We start from the raw sequence: 13810 nt of genomic DNA on the forward strand, positions 1-13810 counted from the left end.
AGAAACTTTTTCACCTTCGTTTGCTGTTAAAAATCAAAACAAGTGGCCTTGAACTTGTGGGTTTTCTCTGGTTAGAGTCGATAGAACCTAATTTCTCTAAGGAAGCTAGTCTTGTTGTTTCATACAGATTGCTTTGCAACACATTTGTGCTGCTTTTCAACACATCTGTGCTCGTCTCAGACTAGACAGAGGGACATTGTTAGGAGCAAACTGAAATGTGAATAGACATGTGACCTGATCTTCTTTCAGTGTAGCTTTCTGATTAAGTCCTTGTTCTGATTAACGCTGAAATTTCTGTCACATCTCATGTCCATTAACACTTTATTTCACTTCAAACAATCTGAACTCAAGCTGGACTTTATGCTCATATATGAAGAGCTACAACAGTGGGACCAAAGTGAAAAAAAAATCTCTCACTTTTGATGTTTAACCTGATTTGTTGTGCTGTTGCATTCCCTGAATGTCTTTGCGATTTCACAGTGTTGTAGTGAGCATTTATCCCAGTGCTACTGAGAACTGCAGGACAGTTTATGATGGATGTTTGGTTCCTTAAGTCTCGACATGCCAACCCTTCAGGAGATGGACCAAAAAGCACCAACATCTGGAAGTGTTTTCTGCAACGGGGTCAAATCCAATGGGGCTCTCAAGCAGCCTCCCACCAACTCGAAGAGAATAGAGTCACATTCACACATGCACAGGCTTAAATAGACCCAAATACAGGATAACTGGGGGAATTTGATCTTGTTGAAAGAACTACCAGAGATCCTCTATATTGTCAAGCTGTTTTCAGGGTGTGACATGTACAGTCCAACTCTGATGCAATCTGTGAAAACCCCTCACTTTAGTCAGCCTTTTCTTTGGTTTTGGCTGTTTCTGGGTGTCTTGGAGTTTAAGAGAAAGGAGGGTATAATGTGAATGTTTTCTCTGTCTCACGGGACAAACGCTCATTGCCAGACACACACAGGAGATCAGTAAGCTACCGTGACTGAAACCCAGCTCATTCCCCCTCTTTCTCCTTTCTCTTCTCGTCTCACTCCCAGTCACCTCCTTGGCAGGTTACCAACCCAGTGTAGCATGGTACCCTGCCAAACCCTGACGTGTCTGCCCACTTTAGTGTTTATTAAGAGCCATTCAAGACCACAAGTGTGTGTATGAGTCTGTGTATCCAGGCACTTTCAAGTAAAGAAAGAAAAAAAAGCTTTATATACAGCATGTTACGAAGTTGTAAAAAGTAAAGAAACTGTTGTGAGGAAACCAGACTTCGAAGCTTTCCTCTTGTCCCGTAGAGTCACACCCTGCTATGAGTCAGTCCTGTTCATAGAAATCACGACTGCTTTGAAAAACAGTATTTTCAGCAAAAAGTTAAACACAGTGTCGACTCTGACACAATCTTTCCTTGTGTTTGGTTTTGTTTTTAATGTGTGTTTATGCTCCTTCACTGACACACCAAACCATTGTTGCCATTCTTACATCATACAGAACATGAGTAACAGCAGTCATTCAAAGCACATGTGAGAATAGTCAGTTTATTACATATATGATTCATATATATATATATATATATATATATATATACACACACACACACGTTATATAAGTTATATACAATATAGTTAATATATATAAACTTCTACACCAAGACTGGGCTCATCTGGCTTTTGAAAAAAGGTTGATTTCTTTTCAAATCTCAAAACTAAGACACCAAAGCCTTTACAAATAGCTGACATTCACAACCTTAATGTGCAGTCTTGAGGCTGATCGTCTTCTTAGAAATACCACAGAAATGCTAAAGTAAGGTTACAGGTGACAGCACAGAGCAGCTGGGAGTTTAAACATCAACAGATAGCGGCATCACTTCATTACTAAATATGTGAAAGTTGTCTCAGATTTGTTCTGAACCAACCGTTTTGTTGGAAGTGGAGACAGAAGGTCAAAATAAACTCAACATGGACAACAGCTTGTTTGATCAAGTTGTGTGCTGCCACTGAAACAGTGAGCACCATATCCAAGGACGCATGCACCTAATTTACAAAGGCTGTACACCAAACTTAGTGTCATAATGAAGAGAAATTGTCCAAATACATTGGACATGTTTTCAGATTCAGGCTAATATTTGTAGAAGCAAATTCAAGTAATACAATGTTTATTTTGTGGTTGTTACACAAAAAGATATTTACCCAACTAGCTTTATCACAATGTGTTTAAGTCTTTACTTTTTCCAGACCACACTTGATAAATAATTACCTTTTTCACCGAGAGTTAGATAAGAAGTTTGATACCATCCTCATGCCTGTATGGTAAATATGAAGCTATAACCAATCAGTTAGCTTAGCTTAGCATAAATACTGGAAGAAGGGAGAAACAGCTAGCCTACTTCTGTCTTAAGGTAACAAATCTATCTTATTAATAGACATTTCTGTACATAAACTATAAAAACATGTTGTGGTTCATTAGTGAGCTTTAGAGGTTCTTCAGACAAAGTCTGGCTAGGTGTTTCCCTCTGCCCCCAGTCTTTGTTCAAAGCTAAGCTAACCAGTTGCTAGTTGTAGTTTCACACTGAATAAACAGAAATAAGAGTGGTATCAATCTGCTCAACTCACTTTCAACTAGAAAGCGAATATGTGCATTTCCCAAACTGGAAAACTATTCTTTTAATCATTTCCATAAAGCATCACATTCAAAGTCAAATGAAAATTCTTAGTGGTCAGCAGAAGGTTTTGTACTACAGTGGATGACATTTGGCCACATGTAAGTGCATTATTTAAAAAAAAAAAAATGCAACTGGAATTAGTGCAAATAACTGTTAATATGGTCCCACTTTAAATGATGTACACTAAGTACAAACATTACTTTTTTTACTAAGTTTTGAATTTATGAAAGACTCTCTACCAGATTAGACTATACTGTATGTTAGCATGTAAAAGTAATTGTTCTGTGCTATGTTAAATGCCGTACATTTTGCCATTGAGTCTCTAAACAGTACAGCATTTGTGATATTTGTGTCAAAAGTTCATGAAGGCTGCGTTAAACCTTTAAGACATATTCCAATGTTTCACCTAGAAACAGAGGTAACTGAGTGAGAGTTACACAAAAAAGTGTTTTGCATATCAAAGCAGATAAGGCACACTTCTGGCATCTGGATTGTAAGGAGTGGTCCATGTCCACAGGCACAGTCTCACAATGCGATGCCCTCCATGTTACAGTTCAGAACCTCGTTGTGTTGGACATGACCCAGCTGCCGGTGGAACTGTCCCTGTTTCTGGGTCCTCCAGCAGTGGATGCTTCGTCCCAGTGTAATACTCTTAATACTGGGCAGGTGGGTCAGTATGTTATTTGGCAAGGATGCCACACCTGAGCCTGACAAATTCAGCTCTTGCAGGGAGTCTAGTCCACTAAAAACAGCAGGGCTCAGAGTCTTCAGCTTTTGGTTGTTGGAGAGATCCAGAACCTGGAGGCTCTGGAGGCCCTTGAAGCTGTAAGGCTCGATGTCCTGAAGCTCATGGAGACTGCTGATGGATAAATGAACCAGATCTTTCAGCTGAGCAAAGGCTCCCACCTTGATCTGCGTGATGGGGTTACCATCCAGATTGAGGTACCTCAGCGGAAGTCCTGCCAACCCGGGTACACTCAACAGGCGGTTTGCTGACAGATTTAAGCTTTGAATGTGTAATGCTCTTCCATGCAAAGTCGTGGAAACTGACATGAGCTTGTTATGAGACAGATCCACGCTGACAGGTCCACCGTTGACTTTAGTAGTGAACACATCCATGTCAAACTCCTGGAAGCTGTTGTGGCTGAGGTCAACTTCAGCCAAAGGGAGGCCAGAGAAACAGGTCGGGGAGAGGCTCACCAGGTTGTTGTGGCTCAGATCCAGTGTCTCCAGGTAACGCAGCTTGGACAAAGCATTAGAGCTTATCTGAAAATGAGGAGGCAGGGAAGTGATTGACAAACAGAAAAATAAAGAAAACACTTAATGCAGTTGAAAGAAATTCTCACTTTTCTGTTCTTGTAAAACTTCAAAATATTTTAATGACTCACCCTGCCCTCTGAGGTGTTCACACAAATTTATCCATCAAACATGATTTGGAGTGACCAGCTAACCCTTCATATCATTAAAAAAACACACTTGGCCATTAGTGTGCAGTAGCTAGCATAATAATATCATAGGCCTGAGGTTTGAGCGTGCTAATGTATTATTTTGTCATGATAAAACCACTGAAATGTTTCTCTGTAAAATACTAAATCTAACAACACAACTTGCAATAACTGATTGATCAAAAAGAAGCTAAGAACACAAAACTGGCACATTATCAACTCGTTAGCCTCCTATTCGCGTATCCAGCATATACAGAGAAACATTAGCTCTTATTTTGTAGCCATGTTTGTGTCTAGTTGATAAATGTAAGTCCAATATTAACTCTCATTTTAACCCTGTCCTTGTCTCCACCACCTGCTGAGGTAAATATCTGGCTATTTAACTTGTTTAGCTGCTAAATGCTGCACTGGCTAGCTGCTAGTTTTGTCTGTATGCCATTTGGTGCTCAGAGTTGAGTTTGAGAGTAAACCAAAACACTCAACTGTCAGTAACACTTATTAACATTATTTTACACAATATCATAACTTAAAAAGTTAGTTAACATTCGCTAACATTAGCCACAAATTGTGACCAAACATGTAACAATGAAGCAGCAACACCCCTAAGTTTATTAAATTGAGAGTGGGTGCTTTATTTTCATTATATACTCAATTTTTAATTTGCATGAGACAGAATATTCTATTAGTTGTATTACTTCGTTTTAAGGTCTATACATGACTTCCATGAACAACCGACCTTCGTAATATGGTTGCTGCTGAGGTCCAAGCTAACGAGGGTTGTATAGCCTGGACCAGCTAACATGGTGTCACTGAGCGGTCCCATGGCAATGGAGGACAAGTCCAGGTGGGCAGTGTCCAGTGGGATGGGAATGGGCATGTTGGTGCTGGGTCCCAACCCGCGACAGTCCACCCTGGTCAGGCTAAAGCTGTCAAATAGGCCAAAGCTTTCCACCTCACAGCGGCAACCAGGGTGGCAGTTCTTAACAGTGCTGGCCTGGACACCCGCCAGCAGCAACAGGCCAAAACACAGGAGGAGTAACATTATGCCTGGGGAGAGAACAAATGTTTTATTAGCATTGAAACCTTTTTAACCACGCCACACCCGTTGACGTTTGGATAGTTTTCTCTAATGGAATCCAATATCATGTTCTAATCAGCTTTCAGTAAAAAATCAACATCAAAGAAACAGCCTCAATCATCAGGCCCTAGGGTTGGTTTCACAAAGATACACTTCGACTATGGCTTAAATATATCAGATAGTCAGACTTCAGATAGACATCTAAAGTCTTCCGTTGCGCAAAGCACTTTAATTCTTGACTATAGTAAATCCGACTGTGCTAAATTAATTCTGGATAAATTCCGATTTGTTGCTAAATAAAAAAAAATGGCCGACCAAATCACCGCATTCAACTGCTGCCCTCCGTTTACCCCAGCAGAAAATGTTTGTCTACTGGAAGAATTCAACAGTTAAAAGGACTTGGGAAATTCAGCTTACAGTGTAACAATAGGAGAAAATGTGATTTGGAAAAAAAATTGCAGCGACAATGAACATTGTGAAGATATACGGTGGCCAGTTGTTTCTGTTTGGGGGGGATAAATGGCGGACGAGAGAGGGGAGTATGTGGAGTCAACAGCGGGGCGACTGGGGCTCCCACACCGGCCAGCGTTGGCGCTGACAGCAGCCTCCCGAGAGGAACAGACAGAGGCCAATGACAGCCAAGAGAACACAGGTAATATTAGTCCAACAATGTCTCTAGTGATTGTTTTAATGACAGCAGCCAAAATAAAAAGGTTTTACTTTGTGACGGTTGTTTTGGTATGCTAGCCGGTAGAGCCGGTAGCTAGCTGCTAACGATGTAACGATATATATGCAAGCTACCGGCAAATTACATGTCAACAAACGCTACAATTTGGCCATCAGAGTGCTACTGGCCAGAACAGGTGTCACTGATTGGTAGCATGGTAACATTACTCTTGGACCTGAATTTGCCTGGGGGTAAAGTGTCTAATTTTTTTGGCTTAAAATTAGTCAGTCTTCATTTTTACTCTTACTTGCATTAGACTGATCTATGAGCCAAATTAAGACTGGTCTAAGACTACAGACCAGTCTGAAATATCATTGTGAAACTGGCCCCAGACAACATCAGAACACCTTGTTTGTGATTTTAGAAGTTAGAGAAGCGAGGAGCAGAGAGGTCATTGTTCAAATGTTGTATTCAAGGTATTTGTTAATCTTCTGGAAAAGACTTTAAAGACTTTTCATGCAACTGGAGTAGCCTCAAATTCCTTCTTTCTCGGTTTCCCAGTGGGTTTGACCCGATTTCTTTGATGAAAGAGTTCATTTGCAATTTCTTAGTTTACTCACTACAGTGACTATGCATTGATGTAAAAATGAAAATCAAGGCCCTTAAAATATCTCTACTTTAAAAAAAGGAAAAATGAAACGTGTCCACTCTCTGAGCATCTCCTGTGAGCCTCAGAAATAACTTCTCATTCTGAAAATTATACTTCCACATGGTCTGATACTATGATACCACTGCATCTGAAATGGCGGTAGAAATTAAAGCTCCAAAATGAAACAATATAAATGCGACATAAGTACAGTCTGCATATTCAAAAAAATTATGAACGATTTAATAAAATACATACACATTCATGTTTAATTTTTAAGTGAATAAAAATAAATTCTTTATCTAAAACCGGAGAAGAACCTCATACCTTTTTTCAACTGTTGTTAGGTCCCTCTCTGTGTCTCTGTCATGTGTAAATGAAAGCTGAATAGAGCTCACCCTGTTCAACACTGTTCAACTTCAGCAATGTGTACACACACACAAACACTCAAATAAGTATGAATACTGGCCAGAGGTTAAGAGTTATGCAATAGGTACATAATTAACAGTCATGGTAAAGTCACCCTGTCATGATACAGAAAAGCCCGCAATCAAGATAAAATCTTTCACAGTATTACAGCTGCATGAAAAATTAAATTACAACCTCACAATTCATTTAAAGTTTACATCAGTGTCTAATCTATCAAACTAAGTAAAAATAACTGTGACCTACCTACTACTGAGGCCACCTTTGTCCTGAATTTATAGAAAATGCTCAATCAAAAAAACAAGTATTTTTCATGAGCAAGTTCAGCTTTTCCTATATGCATATTAGTTCATTCTTGCAAAAAGCAGTACGATAACAATGCTCTCTGATCTTTTGATTGGTGTTAAATTCTGACTGTCTTTTATGGTCTGCAGTTAAGTCACACACAGTGATTCAGGTTAAGGCTGTTAACAGGTATATCTAACATGGGTTAAGGTTGTTTATCCTAGCTTATGTAAGATGATGAGGTTGCATAGCTGCATAATACTTTTGGATCAACATATGCAGGCTGATTACCATGGTTCAAAGTCTACTTAGACAGAGCTGCTCACCTCTGTGCAGTGTTTCTTTAGTTTTAACCCTTGAACTTCTTACTGTAATACTGATGGTGTGGAGTAAATGTAATCAACTGAATGATTTCAGTTGTGTTTCACTCACCCTGTCTAGTGAATTAGTGTAATCAAGGTTTCCGGTGTCCTGTGTCCATTATTGTTTTGTTCTGCTATATAAAGGGTATGACTTTAATATTAAAAAATAGTGCTAAATTTTTTTAAACTAAACCCTAGGCCACTTTACATAAACAAAACAAGCAAAAGATGAGTTAGTATTTTACACCAGTGTTTTCATGAAGGCCAGAATCCCTCCAGCTGCAGGTTTTGACCAAACAGGAATGGGTGAGTTTTATGAGCGTCAAATTAAGCTGAGTTCACAAATCTTTCACTCACTGAACAAAATTTAACAAGATTTTTTCTGGTTGAGCTCTTCAAAAGCTCAATAGTCCACCCATGGAATGAGCAACATAAAGGGCAGAGGGGAAACTTGATGAATGAACTGGTGTCATGCATAGTGTTGTGTGGATTAACTCAGCACCTTCAGGTTTTAAAGCAACCGCTAAACTCTTATATTGTGTATATATATTACATCATTGGCTGTCACAAAAAATGATAGTAAGCCCTCTCTGCAATTGCAAGTTGTGTTTACACCTCATGAAAACTGCCTCCTACAAACTACGTGGTCTTCAGCAGCTCGTCACCTCTGTGTGGTTTTGCAGCCACGTTCATCTGTCCCTCCTTCCCCTCCTGCATCCTTGGCTCCATCTGTTGCTTCAGCGAGGACTGTGAACTTTCTGCACCAGGTGTTCCTCTGAACCTCTCGCCAATAAATCTCAGCTAACGGCAAACTGCTGCTGCTGCTGCCTTCAAATCAGCCACATTCTAACTACTGCAATTATCCAATGGCAACGGCAGTTAAGAGCTGTGAACCCCCCAGAGTGGACAATTGGCAAAAGCCTGTGAAATCACACCCCAACACCTTCTCACTTTCTGAGGTCTTTTCACACCTATTTATCCTGGGAGAGCAGAACAACAACCTCCACTGTCCTCTGAGGATCATCAGTCATTAGTTGTTTATTTATTTATGTATTTATTTACCAACCTACACCTAAGGTATACAGCAGTGATTATTTTTATGGCACGATTTTCACAAAATTATGACTTATCACCTCTGAACTACATTCAGACTTTTGCAAAACTTAAACAATGTGATAATCCAATTACCATAGAGTGTTATCAGTGTAAACACAATCACTTAGCATGTCAAAACCCAATATAAAAGCACCACTTTTATTGCCTACAAGCAATACACTTATCTCAAGAGATTTTGTCGAGCTGGATTTGTTGACAGTGAAAAGTAAGAAACACATAAAGCAAAAGACAAAAGTGAATATCCCTAACATAATATCCTCTTAGCTCTCCCATTTAACACATCTATATGTATCTACAATCCCATCTAGCCCTCAATTCGTTTAGTATCCTCCAGCGCACTGATGTGTTCCTAATGTCATTGAGGCCGCTCTTTCCCAATTTAATCTTCAAGTTGAAGGCTGAAAACTGTGTAATTAGAAGATGGATGCCACGCTAATCCTTTTAAGCTAAATTAATGCATGACACTGAGGAGGAGGCAGTGAGTTTATATTAAATAGATGGTACTTAAGTGTTTTAAAACAATTAGGCAGCAATGGGACGCCTACAGTTATGGTGAATAAAAACATTCACAAGAACAGAGATTGATCAAATCCATCAAAGCATATTTTAGCAAGGCTGGAAGAGAGTGTTTCAGAAAGAAGTGATGAAAGATTTATAAGAGGTGAAGCCACACAGTATGGCTTGAATATAATTATGTGAAAGTCTAGTGTAATAGGTTAACTTCACTGTAGGCTGTAGGGATAATATCAAATAATGTCAATATACTGGTGAATATGTTGTTTATTTGACAGAAAAATAATGAAGCTGATATTAAAATTAGTATAATTTACCAGAGGTGATACATATGTTTGTATTGAAAACCAGTGATGATGAACTAAGTACATTTACTCTAGTACTACTCCACTACATTTGAGAGGGAATTATACTTTTTACTCCACAACATGTATGTGACAGCTTTAGTTAACATTTTACTTTTAAAACATCTAGGATCAGTTTCTAAAGTATGATGCATTGTTATAGATGAAACCAGTATACTTATCAGTAGCTTTACCTTCAACATGCTACAACATGAAAATGCTGCTCACACAGTAATCTACCCGTAACAATACTCAAATAATATAAAATATAATTATATAACACAAAAAAGGGTTATTCTGCTGCACATACTTTTACCATTGAAAATTTAAGTAGGCTATCTATAGCTGACAATACCTCTGTACTACTTAAATAATATTTTGAGCGCAGGACTTTTACTTGTAACATTAGTTTTACATTGGTGCATTACCAGTTATCCTGAAGAAAAAAACTTCTTCCAGCGGATATCCCAACCAAAGCTCTTCTTTCTGGCTGTAAATGTCAAGTTCCCGGCCTCTTTTCCCCTCTGTGTCATAAAAAATGACTGAAAACTGTGACAAATTTGTCGCTGCCCCCTCTGCATTACAACAGAGTGAACAACCATGCCATGCCCTGGGAAGTAAACATAAGGGGCGGGTGTACAGACTCCGCATGGGCACCTCTGCAGATCAAATTTCCTGCAGCCGTACGTGGCAAACCACTGAGAGCAGAGACCTCCAGTGTGGCCTTTTCGGATAAAATACTCAAAACGGTTATCACACGTGTAAGTCAAAGTACCGTTAATAACACCATCAATTTCAACCCCGCCCCTTTCAGCTGTCAATCATTGCTCCACATGTCACCTCTGCGCGCATCATTCACAGAAGTTTTCTCGCAGTTTTTTTCTCTGTGTCTGAATAATTTGCGGTAACGACACAAAAGAGCCCGGTCAGTTCAGTCGGGACACCAGGGGCGGTTTCTTAAACACAGAGGCAAACGTGAAATCTGATCTGACCACAGAGTTCCTCTGTCCGAAACTACACCGCTGACAGACGAGGTTTTCACAGACAGCTTCTGACAGACAGAAATGAGAAATAAAAGAATAAAAACTCTCCTACTTTGATGACTTTCTCGTTAGCCAGGGTTCCGAGTAACTTACTTTGGTGCCTTTCATCCAGACTCTGCGCTTTTCGGACGTTTTTCACTTCACCGCTCCCATTTTTCCAGACCCCCGCAGCGCCACTGTGTCCCGGTGGTTATCCTGCCGGCTGGTCTACATGAGCTCCGCAGATCCCTCTGTGTGTCTGTTCCGACGCAATAAACTGCCAGGAGCTGGAAACACTAGGGCATACTCGTCTGTTCCCATCCTATAAAGCCCTGCCTGGGAGACTCGGCTCGTTTTACCACTGTCAAACTCGCCGGTGTACAAAATGAGAGAACTTCCCGTCAATGATTTCCAAAACAAAACGCTTCAAATGCGACGTCAGGGTCTGTTACGGGTTTCACTTTAAGTCTAAGCAGATATTTGCGCTAAATATATCCCGTTGTTATATATTTTGTAGTTCTGTTCATGTTACCAGTTTTTTTCATTGTGTTGCCTAGGCTACTGTTGTGTAGCCATGGTTTTTTAATGTCATACAGGACAGGGTGAAATGAATCACTTGAGCCTATTGACCTAGCTAAACCACAACAATGAGTTAAAAGTTTATAAAAAATTTTAAAAAATCCCCGTTTTTTTCTTTCATTCTTTCTTTACTCATTCTTTTTTTGTTTAGTTTGTTTGTGTAATTTTACATTTAACACACACATCATAGACTTTATGGCACACACATAATTGAAAAGAATAGCACTTAAACTGTCACCTTCTGATAAGCAATATTTTTCTAACTAGAGAATCTCAACTTTCTTCCTTGACCAACATTGTACTTTTATTTTTAAAGGCTCACACGTGTGACTTCCGGGCTCTGTCTGCTCTCTCAGGTGGCTTTGACTCTACTCATCGGCGCGCAGTGAAGTCGCAGCAAACTCAAACCCACTCGAAAACAAAAGCTGAGACACAGTGTTGCGCAACAAGGCGTCGGTTTGTTTCATTTGGCCAGAAGTTTGTATTTTGATGTAACTGATAAAATAAATTATGTGAACGGAAACAGACGTTTCCTGTTACTGCCTACTCAGCAGATCTTTAAAGTCTTGCAGACAGAGCCTGTATAGGTTTATATGAAGTAATTTAAAAATATTTTACTTAGTAATATGCCATTACAGTGTGTATGCAGGAAATATTAGTTTGAAAATCGTTTCCTTACACTAATCTAGACAAGAGACCCTGACAACAACTTTAACAGGATAACTCCTGCACATACTGCTGCACAGCAGACCAAAGTAGATTTGTGTAGACATTAGGTTGCATAATGTTAGATCAGACATTGTAACAATTTCTCAAAAAGGAGGGTCAGACACACACGTGATGAATTATGGTGAACATCTGTTGCTGCTCACACAATGCTGAGGGGCCTCCACTCTTCATCTGCGACCTTGGCCATTGTTTTCCTCATGAGAGCATGACAGCATCACAGCGCACACCCATACAGTACAACACACATATGCACTCTCAAGAGTCCACACAAATTAAGGCCACAGTTTTGTTTTGTTTTTAAAAAGAGCAAAGATTATTGTGTTCATGTAGCTACTTGTAGGCTACACACAGTCAGACACACACACATACACACAACCCACTTGCATGTTGCAGTGTCTGGGAATCTTCAAGGCTGTAAAGATAAGATATGGGCTCAGACAGGCAGAATGCAGAGTATAATATCGGTATGTAAAAGGAACAACAACAAAAAAACTGTGAATGAAAACCCAACATATGTAAATGAAAATATCTTAACTAAAGCAAACACAACCAAGGTGGTACTTTAACTATCTACACATCAATTACATTCAATTCCTGTTATAACATTCTTCCTTGTTAAGGGACAAGGGAGAATGTTACAAAAATATCCCTATTCAATCTAGGTTGAAAGTAGACTTATGCAACTTTTTATCATCCAAAAAGATAATGAGTCCATGACAAATCAAGTCTACTCTCTTTATCAAGGTGCAAAATAGAGAAGGCTAAGCATCACTGCACACTCTGTGTCCACTAGATGGCACCAGAACTAAAGCCATTCTCTAATAAGTTTACTGTGTGCCGCTGCATTGTGAAGGATCATGAAGCAACTCAAATAAACCAGCTCACTTGACATGACAGCTTCCACTGAAAGTAGAGGAAAATAAAAGAAAAAATGTTGGAAGACACAAGTGGACAGTGTGGCTGCTATATTACAGTGGAACCAGCACAGTCTGGCTTAGTTTTGACCACGAGGCCTGAGATTTGTATTGATCCTGCACAAATCTTGTTGAGTATGTACTGTATGTAGTCCAAAAGTGACAGTGAGAGGCCATACGATCTGAGCCATAAGTATTTTAACTTACACTCTTGCTCATGATATGTGATATAGGCTAGGTCTACTCTCACTTATTAAAAACAATACCCCTAATTGAATATAGTCAATTGTATCTTATTTTTCTAAGTTTTTGAGATACATACTTCATAAGGTTAAACCACTTCAGTCATTATTTTAGCATCAACAACATTTGGGCCTTGCTTTGTGCTATTAAGCGGACTTTCTCAATGCACACTTCACCATAACATCAGTATAAAAATTGAAAGGAACCTAATCCTTAACTTCTTTAACTTACTTAAGGAAAATATTCTGTGCTTGGTGACTCCATTTACCTTTCACTGGTGCATTTTTTTTCCATTCATCTCCTCACTGATCCTATTTTATCTGCCCAAAGACATATTTAATCATTTATCTCCTTTTCTGCCGATACATAATTTCTAATTTACCTCCTAGCTCCTATACAGTATAATGTGAGAGATGTGTCTTTGAAGTATTTTTATATCTTTCTTTTTCTCTCTTTTTTTTGGCTTGTAAAGATTATCTATGTTTCCTTCAACAGTATCCCATACAGAGTGCAGAGCTCGTCTCAGGAGCTGCATCCAATGTGTTGTGTTCACTACTCACTGGGTGGACATTACGCTGAGTCGCCATTTCTGTCCTCTATTCCTGGATGCAGGTGTCAAGGTGTTACGTTTAAGAGGCTCATCAGCTTATGTGGGATATGGGTCAACAAAGGTGGAATCACTTTCCAACTCCTTGTGCATTTAATGCAATGTAATATTCCTGTAACTATGGATTCTATTGTATTGTGTAAAGTTTGTATAATGTTCCTTTACTGCCTCATTGTCTTTAGTA

At 39.3% G+C, this 13810-nt stretch overlaps 1 protein-coding gene across 3 annotated transcripts; it reads right to left on the reverse strand.

The window, feature by feature from the left end:
• Positions 1–1391: 1391 nt before the first annotated feature.
• tsku (tsukushi small leucine rich proteoglycan homolog (Xenopus laevis)) lies at positions 1392–10905 on the reverse strand. 3 transcript variants are annotated; one of them, XM_023420462.2, is made up of 3 exons: positions 10669–10905; positions 4832–5142; positions 1392–3916 (listed from the first exon to the last, which is right to left on the reverse strand). In XM_023420462.2, exons 2-3 carry the CDS (start codon positions 5135–5137, stop codon positions 3176–3178), a joined length of 1047 nt encoding a protein of 348 aa, XP_023276230.1. In that variant the 5' UTR covers positions 5138–5142; positions 10669–10905; the 3' UTR covers positions 1392–3175. The 3 variants fall into 3 exon arrangements, with proteins under 3 accessions (XP_023276230.1, XP_087033875.1, XP_023276231.1); XM_087177749.1 differs by lacking the exon at positions 10669–10905 and adding an exon at positions 9961–10107; XM_023420463.2 differs by lacking the exon at positions 10669–10905 and adding an exon at positions 6814–6950.
• Positions 10906–13810: the final 2905 nt, after the last annotated feature.

Source organism: Seriola lalandi, unplaced genomic scaffold, assembly GCF_002814215.2.
Source record: "Seriola lalandi dorsalis isolate HSWRI2012SDOR001 ecotype SW California unplaced genomic scaffold, Sedor1 jcf7180002054642, whole genome shotgun sequence".
Lineage (NCBI taxonomy): Eukaryota > Metazoa > Chordata > Actinopteri > Carangiformes > Carangidae > Seriola > Seriola lalandi.